This window comes from Bombus terrestris, chromosome 15 (genome assembly GCF_910591885.1).
Source record: "Bombus terrestris chromosome 15, iyBomTerr1.2, whole genome shotgun sequence".
Taxonomy (NCBI): Eukaryota; Metazoa; Arthropoda; class Insecta; order Hymenoptera; family Apidae; genus Bombus; species Bombus terrestris.
The window spans coordinates 7,358,375-7,378,626 of record NC_063283.1 but is presented as its reverse complement, the minus strand read 5'-3'; the positions used below and the strand labels follow the sequence as shown (position 1 = coordinate 7,378,626).

The 20,252-nt window shown below is 41.3% G+C and overlaps 1 protein-coding gene and 1 long non-coding RNA gene across 12 annotated transcripts in view; one reads left to right on the top strand and one right to left on the bottom strand.

Moving 5' to 3' along the window:
• The window catches only part of LOC110119953, a 180,116-nt gene that overhangs the window by 87,437 nt on the left and 72,427 nt on the right, over nt 1-20,252 (bottom strand). The gene's annotated exons all lie outside the window — the stretch shown is intronic.
• The window catches only part of LOC100644824 (max dimerization protein 1), a 228,020-nt gene that overhangs the window by 144,314 nt on the left and 63,454 nt on the right, over nt 1-20,252 (top strand). The window contains exons 7-8 of one of the 11 annotated variants that reach the window (XM_048412363.1): nt 9,217-9,219; nt 13,308-14,007. The exons of the other annotated variants lie outside the window; for them this stretch is intronic. Of the exons in view, the coding sequence (XP_048268320.1) occupies nt 9,217-9,219; nt 13,308-13,381 (77 nt within the window). The 3' untranslated portion in view covers nt 13,382-14,007. Of the gene's footprint in view, nt 1-9,216; nt 9,220-13,307; nt 14,008-20,252 lie in introns of those variants that run through there. 11 annotated transcript variants of the gene reach the window in all.

The window sequence follows — 20,252 nt, the reverse complement described above, 5'->3', positions numbered from 1 at the left end:
CTGGCAAAATTCCTAATACGTGGGATATTGATGTTCCTGGATCTCGACTGGTTCCAGATTCTCTCCCTTATCTTGATTGGAACGCAGAGGTCGCCCGGTGTCTTGCATGTTATCGAAGCGATTGGTGGGAAAATCAAACGGGATTCGAATACCGTTTGGTGGAGGATTGTTATGCCGCGGGTAAATTGGCCGTTCGCACGGCTAATTGCAAGTAGCCGGCAACAATGAGGCAACGTGACGGCCGCATGGCATTACGTCAATGGCCGATGGCTCTTAATTATGAGCCGCGACCACTTCCATTTGATCTGCTCCCGGGCAAATTGCGAACGCCTCCCCTATCGATTATCCTTCCCTCTGATCTTCTCGTTTCTGTCTCGATATCCGTCTCGATTCGCCTGTCCCTATCCATTCTACTCTTTCTTGCAAATTCGATTTTGCAGTTGCAGAAAGATTTTGGCAGATCCTAACGACGAAAGCAAGATTCAACTTCTATTTACAGACGAGTGATTTACAGTTAAGCGTTCGAATATTTTATTCTATTACGTCGTTCACGAATAGTTGAGAATCGGACCGCGAATGTTATATTTAATAGATATAATGCTCTGTATAAAATTTCGAACAATTTTTGTAGAAATCGTAGAAACATCCGCGGTTTGGTAATTTCAAAATCCTTCCGTCTATCAATTTTTTAAAAGATCGGGATATTCTTAAACATCAAAATATTTTCCTGAAATATTTTCCCAGTTGATCTAAGCGAAACTCCACGAAGGTTACATACTTTGGTCACTGGAGATATCTCGATAGATAGTAGATTACAACATCCGACATACTTAATCCACGGTGGCTTCCAGTGATCCTGTGCCACTGGATTGTCCACGTTTTCCTTAGTGGAACTCGATGTTCGCTCACGGAAGCACACCTCGTGGCTCCAGGTGATCCGATTCGTCCACGTTTGCCTATCCTTCGGTTCTCGATGTTAGCCATACACTCTACTGGTTGGTCCGATCCTTCGCTACAATCCCAGCTTATCCGTAAACCTAGACCACGTGCTTGACCCAAGGCCCGCTCTCGCAGCCGTAACAATTATTTGTGGTCGAATCTAAGGTTTGTACCCGGAGGTTCTTTCAAGTGGCCGCAGTTACAATGCGGTCTACGATTAAGTTACCAACCTACGTACAAACGAATAAAAGTAGAATTTATTTATATACAGGCATCGGCTACATCGATCACCAGAACAAAACGATTATCGAGAAAATAAATAAACGTTGGAATAAATTTCGAATAAACGTATCGTCGGTGAGAAGCAAAGTCGGTAAATAGGAAAAGCAGAAACGCGTAATTACTTAGAAACTCGATAATCTTCGTATCAAATCGGTATTAATGAAAATTAATACAACGCTATCGATCATCAATCTGAAACATAATTGGTCGATAAGATTTCTTGCCTAAAAAGACTACTTGCGCCATGGTAAAAATAGCGTGTATTTGATATATTATCCTTCATAAATAAAACACGATACACCATCGGGAGATTAAATTTTCTAAAGCTGGTCTACGCTATTATTACCGAGGGATGATCGATCGTCGATATAGAGGAAGGAAACGAGAGACGAGTAGAAATTTTCAGTAGAATTCTACAGGGTAGACTTCCTCGGTTACTTTCTCTTTCCGGTCATGCATCTCAGAAACCGTAAACGCGTGTCGTCCCCAAGTCGTATCCCGGGGGAATTGCCACGTAATCGAACCGATATCCTATCCGGCTCCCTCTGCTTTAATCGGCTGCCATCGATTGTTTCTACTTCCAGGGACCGGTTTTCCTAATTCCTCGAGGTAAGGGGACATTGTCGACGAGATGAACAGGCTGGAGGGTTCCTTTCGGGTTGCTTGAGGTTAGCTACGAGTCCACTCGCCTGCTTGCTTTTTCCAACTGTTTTTTCTTCTTCTTCTCGAGGATTGTTGGTTTCGTTGGAGGTTTAATTATCACGATGGGTTGTAAAATGGTTTTCAAAAGCGCGGATGAGAAAGATTCGGGTCAGAATTTTAAGGATGTTCTAAGATTAGAACGAGAAGATTATACAATTTTAATAGAACAGATAACAATAGATTTTAATATGCCACGCGTTATATGTAATATATACAACATTGGATGAAATTATATTTAACGATATGTGTATGATTATAATGTTTTGTCGCGGTATGATCAATCTTATATTATGCGTTCTTTCAGTCATTTTCGATACAATTACGTTAAAAAGTATTTCAACGTTATAAATCTCTTTTATTTGGCAAAACAAGAGCGAGATTGAAATATTTTATACGAATTAGTTGGGTATTATCAGTTACCTATTGTTGCTTGTTCCATTGGCTGTGTGCAAAATGTTTAGTCTCTTTTCCCCCAGCGTTCGTGTTTAATTACTTTTAATCGATATAATTTGCCGACTGTTTGTACAATTGTTCGATTGGCATCGGCCTATGTGAGATGTCAACTTTGTGATCGATTGGTGACGATAACCTCGCAAAATAACGGTGAGCACGATGAGCGACGACGACAACGCTAGGCCACGTGTGGCTCGAATCGCTATCCTTAACTTGGACTGCGAAGCTTTTTCGCACGTGGCGTACTCGCCAAATTTGACACCGACAGATTATCATTTATTCAGATCGATGCAGCACTCTTTAGTCGGACAGCGCTTTCGAAACGTTGCAGTAATACAAAAATATGCCAGTGTTATATTTTCGCGACAGAATCCGATACTCGACAGAAAGTCATGGAAAATATTTCGAGCAAAGAAAAAAAGAAAGACTGAAACTTTTGCATATTACTGTTAAATCGATTATAAAATAATAATATCACCGTTATTAAATTATATGAGAAATTCAATTAAATTACGAAATATCAATTAACCTAATGTTAAATTATTATATTATACTCTTAGAACATTTCCTATCGTGGAATTATCGTAAACCTGATCCAAAAGAAAAAAATGTTACGCGTATAATAACTCTTGATCAACTCACACAATGATAAGATTTTACGACATTCAATCTTCGCACTATTCATCTTCGAAATTATCCTGAAATCGAATACATCGACGCGATGGAACAATGCGAAAAGTGTCTGGAAGAAACAAGGGTGAGAGATGCCGGAAGAAAGAGGGGGGAGAGGGTGGAGGCGACAGAGGGAAACGCGGTCGTTATCGATGCGTTCCCTGGACGTTTTGCATGGCGACGAATCGAGCCGAATCCACGGGGCTGGATCGAATCCAGTGTAAACTCCGTTCGCCGCTCTCGATCCGGATTGAATGTCAATTCGATCAGCATGCAATTCTGTCGAGGACTCGACGGGTTTTGTGTCGGCGCGTTGATCAGATCGGAGAATGGACGTCGAAGGTAGCAAGAGGGATTCTTCTGGAAATCGTTCGACGCTGTTTTTCGTCGTGATTAAAGGTCGACGTGTGGAACGACGACGTGGATCGATCGATTCTAATTTTTCATTTGGCCAACGTTTCATACGATGGGACGAAATACACGGGGGTGGGGGGTTGTGGCTGATCGATGCGTTTTCTTCTCCTTTTTTATTTTTTTTTTTTTTATTTTTTTTTTTTTTTTTAATCTAACTCTCTATAACGCCGTGTAACTTGAAAGTCACACGCTGATATATCGATAGTCTTTTAGCCTAATTTCACTTTTGGAGCCATCGTGGCACCAATGTCACTCATAAGCCTCCTTATTCGTAGTAAAATCTTCGAAAATTGTAAACTCGCATATGTAGCTTTGCAGCTTGATATCTGCTGCTTTAGGTTCGTGTATATTTTTTTCTACACGAGAGAAAGATTTGGATTACAGAGGCTAGAGAAGGCTTAGACGAATGAATATCAATGTTGTAAGTTTAGGATAAATCCGGCAAATATAGAATCGCCCGAAAGCCATATCGAAAGTGGAGTTGATCAATTTGAATTCTCAGAGACTCGATTTATCGTAGTTTCAGAAAGAGTTTGAATTGTTCTCAAAAGGACTTTGCTGATAAATGGAAAAACAGATTGAAAACAGCTGGTAAAAGTAGTCGTGTTAAAGTGTCGTTTTCTTGCGCCTGAAACGCTGGAAAAGTAAATTGTCATGACTATCCATTTCAAATATTATTCGAAACAATACATCATCTGTTATCCAGTATCCGCGAGAACAATCGAAACTTTTTCGCAATCGGTTCTACATCAAACAGAACATTGTTATCCAAACACCTTAAACAATTCACAACATTGCAACATTACAACGTTCAACGAGCGTTAACAATTCTTCATTGTTCTGGCGGCCTAGTTTCCACTGAATAAAAACTCAAAGCATGCAACAAAAGTGCCAAAAAATACTATGTATATATAATTCTTATTTCAACAATAAAAATAAACAAATAGAAGCAATAAAGATACAGAGGTAAACAAAATGTCGTACACGTGTTGAAAACGTTTTCTATATCGCGTGATTAATTATTTCACCTACTGTTTGACGATAAAAGAGAAGAAAAGGCGAGATAAAAATAGGGAAAAATATAGCAAAGGACCGATCAGTCTATTCATTTCCGCAAGCATACTTTTCAGAGGTTCTATTCTACAATATCAACTATTGTTTTTATCGATATCTACTATCTATATACGATCGTCTGAGATAGAATGAGAGACGAAAATCATATTAAAAAGTAGCTTTGTTCGAATTCGTATTCGTACATGTGCATTAATTTGGAAGTGTCGAAATACTCACGGTATGGTACTGCACATGTGTAACACGTATCACGAACGACACTTTAGAAATGACTAGAAAATCCAGTATGAACGATAACAAACGTGTTGAAGTAGATCGCCGAAGGTTCTACATACTATAATGTACATCGTCGTTCTCGAGACACATAGGACACGATACTTCATCGTAGAGCGATGTTTTAAGACAGCCAGACGTCGGTGATTTATCGCGTTCCCGTTTCGAAGGCTTTCCATTCTGCAAGGAGAATTGTAACGCGCTCATCGATTATCGTCCGCGTTGCTCTCGTTGTCACGCGGTGCTTCATTCGGTCAACAATGATCCGTACACGTAATTTGCCTGTTATTGATCATCCATTTGTCATGTCACATTGTTCTCCCCCCGCATCGTTTTTACTCCACGCTTTTTACCGCGTTGTGCTTTCGTACGTCTTGTCGTTTCCACGTTCGTTTCGAATCGAGTGGGCGACTTTTGCGTCTGCCAGAAACGTTACAGGTTTACTACTTTTGGGCCATGATTCTTGCAAATTTTTAATCACTGTACTTTTTAGTTATTCGTATGATTGAAATACGTATATAATTATTACAGTGTGTTCCGATATATAATTGTTATAGTATCAGGTTGTCCGAAAAGTGTCTTTCCTTTACAGACCCGTCTATTACAACGATGCATCTTTATACAAACATGAAACCTAATCTGTCGAATATTGTGATCTTTATTTTGATAGAACAAAATGGATCATACGTAATTCGATAAAATAATATAAAACGGAAAATCTTGTTCATCCATTATTTCCTTATAAAACGAAAGAAACTTTTCGGACGACCTAATATATTCTGATAAATAATTAACAGGCTGCAGATATCGATGCAAATTCATAGTTTCAAGAATAGAAATAAAAAAGTAGAACCTGTGTGGAAAATTGTTCTACCTAGTTGATATCACAGGAAGCACTATATCTTCGATATTTTATGCATCGTTTCGTATTACTTGCATTCCGTACAATTTTTCACTTTGAAATGTCCTAAAAAATGCATAAAAGTCCGCGATAACTATACATATATGATTAATATATTCTACAATGACGTATAGCGCCATGAATATGATAGCGTTTAAATAACAATTGTAATTTTATTTTTGTTAAATATTCATGATAAAGATAGTGCAGGAATTTTCGTTGCTTTTTAATGATTATTCTTCCGATTCTGAATGAGCTATAGACACTATATTTTGAGAATTCTGAATGCAAGAGAATTTATTGTTAGCGCTGCCAAGTTTCAGGCGATATATTACACTGCTGGTGTTTTGTGTTCGTTGAATCGCACGGACTCTAGTAATCTACATGTTCGTCAATTTAATCTTGTTTGACTGACGAGTAGAAAATGTATGCACGATGAGATTTCGGTTGGGGATATTGCGCTGGCCGCAATGACGCTAGATTGGCGCAGAAATTGTTTCTAGATGACCTTAATAAGTTTTTGATTTCTGCGTGTAAATTTATCATAACTGCGCTGAACCAATGACATTTAGTATATGATCGATTTTTAATCAAAAAAGGAGATCAAAACGAAGCGTAGGACTACGAATTCGATATTCGTATAAAAATTCCCTCTGGCCTTTAGATTTATCACTCAAATGCATGATTTATTACTAGAACGAGAATCCAATACAAAAGGGAATAGAAATGTATAAATTTAAAAAACTGTAATTTCATTGGACCCTAAATTCTCGTAAAATGGCATGGGTTTTCACTTTGTGTAGAAACCTGATGTTAACGTTTAACATGAAAATAGAAGCATAATTAAAAAAATAAATAAATAAATAAAAATGCAAAAGTTAGTCAAGTCTAAAATTTCCTAAGCTCTTCTTACAAATTGTATCGTCTGTAAATTTTTGTTACACGTAAAGTTTAGAGTTTATTTAGCGCGAAATAGCTGTTCTCCTGAAAGCTCTGCCATTTACTAATAACAATAGGAAACAGTCCTTTAACAACACCAAAATTTCCTCTCATTACACCTTCCTAGAGCACCATATCTTATCGCCTCTATGTCAGAAGTTGTACCATTGCCCTTCCGGCGCAACAATTCCATTTCCAAAAGGCACTTCAGCCAACCAGAACAAATAATCGTTTTACAAGTTCAAAATTTCCTAGTTTAGGTACTCATTACATTTCCTACAACACCATATTCCATCACTTGAACGTCTGAAGTTGCACAGTTACGCCGTACAACCTTGTCCTCAAAATTACCTCAATCACCATTAACAATAACAAATGCTCCTTCACCTAATTCTGAAATTACCTAATTTTCATTACACTTCGCGCAACGCCATATCTTATCAGCTATGCAAGCTAAACTTCCACCATTACGCCGAACAACACCATTAATAACAACAATGGCTTGAATTTCAATGCAGAACCCATTCAAAATTTCTGGTTTCTTCCTTTAGTCGACAAACTTTCAGTGGAGTTAAATGTTCCATTAATTTTCTCTGATTTCTCCGTCGAAGCGTTTTGATCAAATTTTTCAAATCGAATATACAAATATTCCAACAATTATCAAGCATCAAGCTCTAGTGATAATAACAACTAAACGAATAAGCTCTGCTAGAATGCAATATGCAGCAATAAAACGTTACTCGAAATCCAATCTCCGAACGATCATATTTGAACTTGCAAACACAAAATTTTATTAATCTACGTTCGATCAAATAATCAGTCGCGATGATTAAGTAGCAATCGAGAACACGATATCGAGCAATAACCGAAGCAAAATTTGTTCAAACCGATCCTTTTTGCGACCATCCCAAATTCGATCTTCGACAATTAACCCAGCGTTGCGAATTAATCCGCCAATAATAGAAATAACGATCGAACGAGCAAAACTTGTAGAAACGCGATAACGATCGATGCGACGTCTTTCGAAGCTCGAGAGATTCGATTGCGAAACTTTGAAAACACGAACCTCTGGAATATAAATTCCTTAACGCTGAAACATCGATTCACCAATAACGACTATAACGATCGAACCAGCAAAGCCTCTATAAAATACAATAGCGAGCGATGCCAAATTTTCCTTAGGCAATACCGCATAACCGTTCATCTCGAAAACATTCATCGGGCTGGCGCGTCTGGAGGCAATTCGAGACGCGTTTCCACGTTGGTTCCCAGGCGGGGCTGTCTCTGCTCGGATCGTTCCGCTGCCAGGTCGATTCTCACTAGATGGATCATGATCGAGTCTGGCCGATTGAGGGATCAGATGGGCCAGAGACCGGGCGAAGGGAGGGTGGGGTTAATCAGTGCAATCATGAGATTAGCGAGGCAGGGGAGAGCAAAGGCAGGCACGTAGCGTTTCACAGGAAAGGGGGAACACGCCAGGGTGGGCGGCGGGTTACGAAGGGGAGGGTAACGGAGTTCGTATATCGATTCGATATCTCCGTACCTCAAGAGGTTCGCTTTGACGCATAATCACTTTGGTCTCACGTATCGGTTCGTCGAAGGAGACTGAAATGTTAGTTATGAGAAATTTACGTTTCATCTTTCACAGAGTCGATTCGCGTTCTTTGCGTTTCTCGCTGCTTTTCTATTGCAAAGCGAGAGATTGTACGGGGTAGGAGATTGGAGGAGGGCAGAGAGAAATCGTGCGTAATTGGGGAAATTGATTAGCTCGTTAGAAGATATTGCTTTGATCGTGGGAAATTGGAAGCGAGTCGTTCGATACGAACGAATTTAGAGGATTTTGAATAATGCGATGGTTTGATAATTATTTCGGATGGAATGCTTGGTTATTGAGTTGTTCCAACTATCGTCTATTATCCTTCATTTTCTGCCGTCATATGAAATAATCAAATACTTGGCGAACGCGGTAGAACCTCGTTTATCTGAAAGAGTTAACGCTCAGCTTCTATTATCCGAACTACGATCGAGCATAATTTCGTAACACGTATAAGCGCTTCTTTATTCTTGTTACGAGTATACCGATATATACAATTATTTGTTTCTATTGGAAAGATAAATCGTACGCGTCAAAGGCGACGCGGTTGAAATTAATCTTAAAATGAAAATGTTTCGAAGAGCCAGAAGAGCTGGAGAGTTTTATCTAGAGAACGTCTACTATCGGAACCGCTCGGTTATCCAAATTGCCTTGCTTTGTTTCCCAACCTGGCTCGATAAACCGAGATTCTACTGTAAATCATTTAGAGATAACCTGCATCTAAAAATAACACTTGGAAATTTATTTCCATTTCGAAATATCGCTTCGTCTTTACTCCGTTTAATTTTCTTATTCTCTTCGATATTCGTTTCGTTTCTCTGTTTGTGATATTCATTTTAAACCAACAGTGTAGAAACTCCGATGTGCAATTTTTCATCTTCGATTATCATTTCCATAAACAGTTTCTCGCTAAACGTTTACGGGACAAAACGAGACGCGTTCGCAGCTGCGATATATCGCGATCGACGACAAGGAGATGGTTCGGCGTCACCGACCAGACGACAGGAACTATTACCAACGCCTCGGGACAGAAACCTTATCCGGACGGTCCTTATCGTGTTTAGTAATTCGCCTAATCGCTTCGGCCAGCAGCTTCGAGGCATTAAGGTCTTCCGTGGAAATCGTCCCGAAATAAGCAGCCTTATGGGCTCCGATTTTCCACCACCAAGAGCCTGTCATTATGGACAACCCATTACGAACCGATGCAAATTGAAGTCTAATCGCGGTTCTGTATCTCGCGATGGAACACCAGCTGCGTCGATATCGGCGATATTGAACGATATCGGCGGAATGATGGATTTTTCGGACAAATTGTTGCTTTTAACGCGATATGTCCACCTATATAACTGATTGGTTTTTAGTTTTGGAAAATATTAGGTCACCCGATAAGTAATGCAGTTACTACAAGTAAAAAATAGAGCATAGCACTCGAACTATCAAACTCGTCAAAATGACGGATTTCAGATTTTCCTTCTCTCTTTTTTTTTTTTTTTACTGTTACTGAAAACGTGTAGGAATTTTTGCCAGAATCGATATTGACTTTTATTTAGATAGAATTTATCTATTTATCGGCTCCACTTCTAGCTTCAAATTTGTGTAAATAAGATACGATAAGACTATGGTAAAACGTGGAAGAGTAAAATGGAAGACTCGATAGAAACATGACAAGAAGATTGGAGGAAATGAAGGGAGATATATCAATGATTAATTAATGGTAAACGGTCATTTATTTTCGTGGGTGCTATGGGTATCAAAGGATTGCATTACTTATGGGATAATCTAATAAATATTTAGCTGCTCATACGGGAATAAGTGAGAGATAGAAATAAGCCAAGTTCTTTTTCCAGACTGTAAACCCCAAAAAATTAATAAAACACGTACTATACTTTGTGTTTTACTTCTGTTCTAATAAGCCGAAGATCGCGTTCCACGTTCGATGAACAAGCAATGGAACCGTAAGAAACTATCAAAGCAAAATCAAATAACGAACCAAGTTACTTTCGAAAGTGCGATGACGGAAATATCGGAAAACGTGCTGACGATCGCCGATTTACGTGATGTCTTTGAGAATTTGAAGGCGGCAAGCGTGTTTCCACGGTGCACGACTCGTTAAAAGGTGGAAAGTGGCCGGTAGAGAGGCGAACATACGCGACAGAGAGAATTAATTCCGGCCTACGGCTGTCCCTGGTCTACCGCAGACGTTCTGCCCGTGGTCCGTGAATTTTTCATGCGTCCTTTCGCAGTCACGTAATGAAGAATGAAAGTTACAGCGCGGCCAAGTATGTAGGAAGATAAGCGAATGTAATTTTAAAAGCGGCGCCGACCGAGTCGCGTCGTTTAATGGCCGGCCCCGACCACGCCTCGCGATTACGTCGAGAAACCACGAATTTCCTTGTTGCAGGACCAATAAGAAATAGCTTCTGACATGGCAACACGTAATTCGTTTTTTATTAGCCAGCTATAATTAAAATTTAATTGTAGGCAATCAAGGTTTTTCGATCCGAAATGAATTCCAGCTGCGGAAATTTCAACGCCGATAATAATCTCAACACCAAAATACGATACCTTTCATTGCACAGAACCGAAAAGAATACGCTCGTCATGTCTCCATTTAACCAGCACGCAAATAACCCAATACCTTTTTACATGGAAACTCGATAAGGTATCTGGCGAGTTATCTTCCAAGGCAAAATTCTTTGAAAATTCCATCGAATACATTGAGCGCGTGACAGAACCTTTTACTGCGTATAAAAAAAAAAAAAGAAAAGAAAGAACTAAAAAGCATACTTGTCATACAAGCGACGTGTAAACAGCTGAAAATCAACCCCAATCTCTCCTTCTAACCTCTATAAAACATGGAGTGTAGATCCTGGGAGACAAAATCGTTGGAAAATTCCTTGGAACAGTTCCGAATGGACAACCCTTGAAACGGAAGGAAATGGCGCCATGGATTCCGTGGAAAGCGCGGTTAATTCATCGACGTCGCGCATCTCTGTTCTTGCGGCCACGTAGCGTTCGGTGGCCCCGGTGTATCGATTACGGCATATCCGATTCCCCTCGTTCTTTTTGCGCGTGCTGTCGTCATCGTCCTTCCTCGCTCTCGTCTACCAAGTCTACGTCGTCGTCTGTCTCGGCTTTGTTCGGACGGTAAAACACTAACGTCGACGTAAATGCGAGAGACAGCGTTCAGTTTCATCGTATCGGAGCAACGACGACAGACGAGATAGAATACAGAAGGAGAAAGAGAGAAAGGAAGCGTCGTTACGCGGCTGAAACTCGGTATTCACGATCCTCCGAGCTATTGTCGAGTTTCGGAGAAGAAAAGATCCGCTCGTGGCGCGGGATAATTAGCTCAGGTATAAATGTCACCAGCCTCGCGTCCAACCCTCTCTTCACGCGCATAATCTTTCGGCTTTGTCGCGTTTCCACCCAAACCAGCGCCCACGTAACGCGTGTTCACCGCTGGTCTATTCTTTCTAGTCTTCGAAATTGTTCGCCAGAAGTTAGGATTAAACTTGGTCGTACGTTTAAACTTCTCCGCGATACAGGAACTTTTTTCTCTTCTTTTAGTTTCGCGAGAAGGGGCGGTTCTGAATGTCGAATCAAAACTAAGGTATTCTTCGTGTCTCAGTACGACAGATAAGTTGTGGTTCGAGCGAGCTAACTACAACTGTGAATTAACACAGTCGACTTTTTTTGAAACGTCGGAGGTAGTTGGGAAAGTATCAAAATAGGCGTGTGTGGTAGAGTCAGACTTGTTAAGAGTGCGTGTGTGCTTGAAGAAATTCGATTACATTGTGCATATACGTACGCTATACATTACGTTACACACGCCGCTGCTGCTGGACACTCGAATTGTCCGATTTGCAATTTTGCAATTGCGCAGAGAGTAATTCACTGATAAGAACGAGACTTGTGAAAATGGAAAGATCCAAACCTTGGGCCAGCGACAGACGCTGAGATGAACGCGCTCCACGATCGAATGTCCGGCTAATAAAATTCGCCAATAAAACAACGAAGCGCGCTGAGTTCCAGGGAAGGGAGAGAAAAGTACGCAAATCCAAAAAACGTCTGTATCGTTTTCTCTAACGTTAAAGCGGTCGTCGATCGCCTAAGTTATTTCTGAAGGTTGCTTTACGATCTTATTGTTGCAACACTTGCAGCAAATAGAGATACAGCCTTCTTCGGAGAAATAAAAAGAACGAAGACGAAGTCGTAAGATGGAAGTTCAAGTTGAAATAAAAGTATCAATTTTAATCGTAGTCCTTTCGAAAACCACGACACCGCAAACTCTACACAAATCGAGATACGAATCTACCCTTCGACGGAGTCAATTAAAGCTCGAACAGCCCGGTTCCTAAGAACTACCCCTCGAGCCACGGATCTTCGACACGTTCCACCCTAGCGGGGCCATTAGCGACTGCGGAGACGCGGCACAATATCCCGGAAGTATCAATTGTGCCCGCTCTCAGAAGAGATTCCCCGGAAAGTCGAAGTGCTCGCTTCGCTCCCCTGACACTTTCCACCGGCTCGTCTCTCAGCGTTTACCCCGCGTTCGACGAGGTCCACATTCCCCAAACTATATAACGCGCTGGTGTATTTCGACGAGCCAACCAACCAACCAACCAACAACAACAACAACAGGCGCGACAACCAGCGAGTAATAGCAGGAAGGGGGTGTGGCGGTTTGGAGATGAGAATGCAGCGATGGTAGTTTCTCGTCGACGCGACGTCGACGACGCCGCGTAATGGTCACGACTGTCACGCGGCGTCGTTTTCACGGCGAAACGGTGGGTCGTCGTCGTTCCTCTCGCGTGTCACCGGCACCCAGCTCGCCGGATTTTCACCGTGGAGGTTACAAAACGACCCGGAGAGACGACGTTATCCGTAGAATGGGGCGACGCAGAGGGATGGGGTGGAGAGAAAATTGAAAAGGAAGAAGTGGCGAACACCGGATACGACGTTAGAGATAGCTGAAGACGCGGTCGAAGAGTGGAATGGAGGAAGACTGAGGATTCGCGGAGGAGGAAAAGAGTAGCTGCGAGATGCACGGGGTGATTGATTGAGAAGAAGACGTGGAAATGAAGGGGAAGACTCCGAAGGATGTGGAGCAAGATGGAGGTGGTTGTGAGAAAAAGTGAGAGTGAGACTGGCTCGGGAATGAGCGTGGAATTGGAAGTCAATGAAGATGAGGATTGAAAGCGTGTTGATGTTGAGACTGGCTGAGGGGATTACGAAGGAAATGGTATGGGATTGCTTATGGTATGGTGAAAAGATACGGCGCGGAGTACGGAATAAGTCCAAAAATGATGAATGCGGGGAAGAAATTTTAGGCAGGCTTGAAGAAGGAGAAATTTATATTATGATTCATGGCTGTATTAATGGGTGGAAAATGAATGAATCAATGATGATTACTTCATAAATTTTCTTCCACGACTGTATAAGTTGGAGATCTTCCTAAGTTATAACCCAGCCGATCGTTGTACTCGACGTACAATTGCATCGAATCATCGAGTTGGTTCAAGCGGAAAAGATCTATATTAAGATTTGTCCGAACAATAGGTAGGAATGTTAGTAAAATAAATAAATTGACAGCAACTAATTAATAAATTCCTTTGTATGACCGTATAAATCGTAGATGTTCGTAAGTTATCTGGTTGATTCCGTTCTGTAAAGTTATATGAAGCTATTTAAAAGCACCTAAATCTTTCTAAGCGACTAACATAAAACAGCATGGCCAAGCCAACGAAACAACCGAAAACAAGAAGAAAAGAGGAAGCAGTAAAAAAGACTCGGGAAGAACAATACGGAATAAGCATCGAAGAAGAGACCACCTTCGCAATATTCTGCGGAAGGACCCTCCGATGCACAAAAAACACCGTCCGAAAACATCGCTTTAAACCGCTTCACGAAAACCACGATCAAACGAACCGGCAGTAGATGGCTGGTAAAAGAAAGGAAAAAATGGCTCGCACAGAGACAGCGAGGCGGCTTTATTAAAAAGCACAAAAACTCTAGCATCCAACCGGATAGATAAAGTTCGTAGAGGGGCAGAGTGATAAAGAGAGAAAAAGAGAGAGAGAGAGAGAGAGAGAGGAAACGTGTGCGGGCTCGGGATTGGAAAGGAAAAGCGCGTGGGCGCGGGTGGGTCGAAAACAGCAGGAAACATTTCGCGAAACGGTTCTCCACCTTTCCATCTTTCCCTGCGCCTCTCTGCGCACTATCCAATGGCCCGTTCCATGCCATTGGCTGCGTGCAAAGTGATTAAAAACATGGGAACGGGCAACTCTCGCGTAGCCACCACCAGCGTCGCTCTCGGTTTCCTCTTCCATGGCACCGCTCTATCGGCCTTCCTGTTCTCCAACCCCTGTTTTCGGCCTCGGCCGGGATAGCCACCGCAAATGCCCGAGGGATTTGCCGCTCCCGGAGTATTTTATCCCTTCGGAGACAGAAATGGGCAAAAGAGGCGGTGGCGCTGGGTGGTGTTGGGTGGTCACTGCAGGTGGAGAAAGAGGAGAGGAGAGAAGAGAAGAGGAGAGGAGAGAAGCTGTGGATATTTGAGTTTTCCATGGCGAGGCTGAAGGATTTTCTCTCCCTTCTACGAGCCATAGACCAAATTTCCGGCCACGATCTTCCACCCGTCGAATTCTCCTCGGTTTAATGTTTTAATACGCCCGACCGGTGGCTACTGGCCACACCGAACCTAGTGATTTATTCGTATTTATGGCCGGCCCGGTTAATCCTACGGATGGGCGGATGAACGTCGGCGTTCCAAACGATGGATAACGCTGCGTCGCACGGTTCCCAGGATAACCTTTTTCCGATCCAAGTCCACCTGTTCGGCAGCTGATTTTTTATTTGCACGTTACCGGTTGTTCTTTCTTTTCCCTTTCCGTTCCTTTTCCTCCCACTTTTTAAAGGGATTTCTCATGATTCTACAAGATATAGATGGATATTAAGGGAGAACAAGTTTTAGGAAGTTTTGAGTAGAAATTGGATCGGTGGATCTCGGGGAAGTTCCATGTGAATTACCGTAGCAATGGCACTATCCTGGCTAATACCATTTCGTTACGGTTTAGCTTGTTTATCGACGTTAGTATTTCATTGGAATTTATCTTTAGTAACGACACAGTTTCTGCTTGACGTTATACCGTTTTGTTCTGAAGGACGTGGTAACATGTATTCGTTTTTAATTTATTCGGTCAGGTGATGGCATCGATTTTACTCCTACGCAGTCGGATCGTTTATAAACGCATTCTACTGTTATCCCGTACACCGTTAATAATAAATGAATAAGTCGTTCCATAAATTTAGGTATAATTAATATCCTTTATATGTGAATAAACTTGGCCAATAAATTCACTAGTAAATAAAATTTACGATTCTACCTTTAATCCACGAACCAACAAGCCTAACTTCAAACGTGCCATCAAATGATTTATCTGCAGCAGATGTTACATAATTAACAGACTTGAAATTAAAATACGAAATTGTACGCGATACCGTGATACACAAAATTTCTATCCTTCGAGATAAACTACTACCCTAACAAAATTACCAACAATTTATAAAACTGAAGTTACGTAGATAGCCATCATTCCCAAACACTGTGCACTAAACTAAACGAGATTAATCTGATATAATTCGTGTAACAGACGAGTAAACAAAATTCAGCTAACAGCAACATAAAAAGCGAACATCACACGAACCATTGAGTATAGAATAACAAATTATACACGTTGCAATGCGCTCATCGAGTACTACCACCACCAAATATTAACTCACGAATCAATAGACATTCCTTTGTGACATTTATCCAATGTGCGAAAATAATACATTTTGTCTCTTGGAAATTTAAATTTATCTAAAGAAACAATTCCAACTTCGAATCGTACGTTTCTATAGATACGATTAGCGTGCGTGTGCAGCTGAAAATCATGCTGTTACAATCTCTATTACCCTAATCAATATCCAAAGCAATCGATATCTAAAGTATTCAAATTTTCACTCGAATTTTAACGCTTTACATAAAAAGACGCTTTCATATCCGTACAAAGACTTCACATAGAGAGACCGTGAGCAACCGCGATCATATTCAAATTTTATATTTCAAATTAATGCTCTGATATCGCTATGAAAATTTAAAAATATATCGAACATCCTTCGATCATTACTTCTACCTTATGTTCTTCGACGTTTCATCAAATTTGCACGCTATTCGAAAAATTAATGTCTCGTGTCGACACGTTGCGACGTATCACTTGGCGCAGAACTCCGATTATCTGAACCCATCGACGGAATATTAAAGACTTGGAAAACCACCCCTCTGTCTCTTATCAACTCCATCTTATATTTTACGAAGAAAGTTGCGAGCGTCACGCAGTAACAGGCGAATAGGATCGTTGGGCTGCGTGAAAAGTTGGTGCTTCCGGTCTTGCTCTCGGGAATCTATTCGGCGTGTCGGTGAACCGTGCCGTTGATTGCCCAGGGGAATTCCGCGCGCGATCCCGCGGATGGGAAACGCGGTTGGAAAAGTTGCCTGGTGTGCGCAGCAGCGACGTGTAACGCATCGCGTTTTAAGCGGTAACCCTCGGCCATAGTTGCGTTCCGTGATCCTCGAACCGACGCGACGTCTCTTTTCTATTTCGAACGTAATCGCGATCCCTCGTGGGTCCTCCACGGTTTTTATACACCGCGGCTGTTTCGTGAAACGCTCGCTGCCTGTTGGCTGGCCTCTTTGATGGATTTTTCCGAATCGTTTGAGTGATTGGTTGAACGATTGGTGAGGTAGTTCCGATCGATTGGCGGAAGGGTTTGGTTTTAGGGGAGATTCGGTTAGAGCCACTCGGGTTAGAAACATCACGCTACAATTTCATAACTTTGACGTTAATAAAGTGAGAACGAACGAGAAATCCTGGTCTTTTTAGAACGATTTTACGTTGGATTTTTAACGACAGACTACTACTCGTTTCTAAATTTCTGTTCCGTTATTATCGTTCGGAGGAAAATTTTCAAACCTATAGTGTTTCACTTGAAACAGGTACAATTGAGAGAATTCTTAAGGGACAAATACATGTCGTCGAATAAAATGGTTATATCGAAACAATTTTTATAATTCAACGAATGAGACACAAAGTAGTTTGAAAGGATACGCTCCTAGATAAGCGAAGCGACAAATCTGCATTTCGTTTGTTTAATTGCATTCGCGAAAATATGAATTCATAGAAATTCAATATCCATAAACCAGTACAACTCTAGTTATTCTTACTCCATTGAAATCGATAAAAAATCGATAAGCTTGAAACGTTTGAGAAATAACAAGGATAAAGGGAGGACCAACGTCATAGGACGTGCTTTTCCGTGCGTTTAGAGGTGGTTCCCATCTTCAAACCACCGCTGTCGACTGTCCTTTCTAGTATCGTCTTACACAATCACCCTGAAAAAGGGAAGACAGGAAGAGCCTCTCGAGGGATTTTAAAATGCTGGGATAGTTTTTCCTTAACAGTTTCCCAACTTCAACTTTCGTCTTTCCTCTTCTTTTTCCCTTCCTAACAGTCAAGAGTACGTTATCGCTAGAAAGTATACGGGCATCTTCGTAATGTAATTTATGTTACAAGGAAAAGATATATGCAAATTAGGTACGTCTATTATTATACTGATTAGAAGGACACGATAAACGAACCTGTACGTATATGTTTTAAATCGACGAATATGTTCTTTAGAAGTGCATTAATCATAGATTCGAGCTTCCTGAAATAAATAAATTACGCTTGAATCTTTATCTACAAACTCCAGATTGAATTAATAGTTGGGAAAATGGAAAAGTATGTGTTGAACGTTAGCCTCTTGAGATGATACATTCCTACGGTTGTTACTCTAAAAGGAATATTATCTTTCCACCTAAAACCTGCCATACATCTTTCCAGAAACCCGTGAATCGCGCTGGAACGTGGATTCGAATAGATCATCTTGCGTTAACTCGAGTATTTTAAGCACGCGCGGAGATAACCGTATCGCAAGCTCGGCCCGCCATTTAAATCCGTAGAAAAGCATTCGGCCCTCTTCATTCCAAATTATTATTGCTCCGAATAATATCTTCTCTTCCGTGGCCGGCTATTCACGACGATACTTTGGATTTTCGAACGAGAAAATTTGTCAGAATTTACTCGTACAAAGATCTATTAACCTGAATCGTTTCTTTATTCTTATACCTATAACTTCAAATGACAGGTACACGTTGTACCCGAGAACCGCGATAGGAAGAAGAAACAGACGACGTTCGAATACTTTATAATAGAAGAATTCGACGTATTTGCTATCGATATTCGCCTTAGAAGATGTAAAAAAATGGCCTTTGTAAAATTCAGAAAGTACGCAGAATATTATCCAAACAGAAGCTAGGGAAAATCCAGCAGCAATAAATATTTCATCGAAGAATGTAGAATAGAAGGACAAGAAAGGAGAACAATATTCAAAGAATTCTCGGGAGAAAAACGAATCATCGTAGGAGTATCCGCGATATTTACTCTCGACGCTCGTCTTAAGGTCTCTGGACGAATTCTCAGTAAAAGAAAATACAGAAGATACCACGCGAACGAAGATCGCGTGAGATTTATATATATCTAGTGAATGGCCATCTTGTGCAAGAATATACAATAAAGTAAAATCGGAGCACAGTATCGAGCCAGTGTACCAAGCCGAAGGGTTAATCGCGAGCCGGCGAGGAATTTCGAGAGGGTCCGGAATATCTTGGTTATCGGGGCCGCTTGGTCGCCTTGATGGACCGTAAAGTATCGTAACGAGTAATAAGTCTGGGCCAGATTAAAAACGATAAATGTCGTTCAGCTTGGTAGCACGATAAAGACTGGCTATAAAAATGGCTCGTTCGAAGGAACCGGATGGAACGTTGCAGGGACGGTCGCAGAAACGTAGCTGTAATTGCAACGCCAGCTATCCTCTAATTCCACGAGCGATTATGCTCGTAAAATAGTCGTCGTGAATCGACGAATTTCACCGCGCCAGCTGCGACGTCCGAGAGTCTGACACGCGATCTTTGATCGCGCTACGCGCCTCGTTCTAAGATTAGAGAGCGCGCTTCCGGCCAGAATATCGTTCGCGAGAATGTCGTTAGATCGAGAGCCCGAAAAGGGGAAGATGGAATTTTACGCGGATCGTGATGAAAACGACGAAGATCGTTCGCCGTAAAACGAAGGTGAGAAACGACGAAATGGTTATTGTAACTGAGATTCGCCGTTTTATGGTTCGTGCCGGAGATCGTCGGAGGTTACCGGTAATGGTATTTGGTCTCGTCAACGCGCCTTTGGTATCTTTTATAAAGGTAAAGACGATTTATGGTTATACACGGGTTTCCTTGACAACTTTCTACGACTTTTATACAAATTATTTACACGGATTATCTTGCAGTCTCTTAACGTCTCGCAGATAACCAACGAGATTTTCGCTCGTAGTTGCTGCAATTATCACAAATACGTTGCCCGTAAACTGGGATTTATAAAGAAACCAGAGAAAAGCTGCTTCGTTGTAACACACTTTCTTCGTGCTAATTTTCACGAAGAGTCGATAAAGCATTTATAAATCTATGTTTATATAGGAAATTCGCTATGACGAGATACTTTATTCGCCTTTATTCGGCTAGGGCAGCACTAGTTGCAAATCGAACGAAAAATCAAACAGAGAAGCTGACTGACGAACGTGCTCGGTGGTTAAATAAATTTTAAGAAGGTATTTAAGCGAGAACGAGGTTACCTCGTGGAATATTATTTAAAGACGTCGTTAAGTAGCGCATGGAATCAGAGAGAGAGAGGTATTCACCGAGGGCTGGACGCGTTGTTACGTAGTAATAGCGATTCCATTTACCACGCTTTATACTCGGTCCCTACTTTCCAGTGCTCCCTCTTTCTCCCTCTTTCTTCCTGCATCCCTCTTCCCATCCCCCGTCTCTTTTATCGAACAGTTGTTTTCATTGCAAAGCTCGGCACGATCCATTAAACG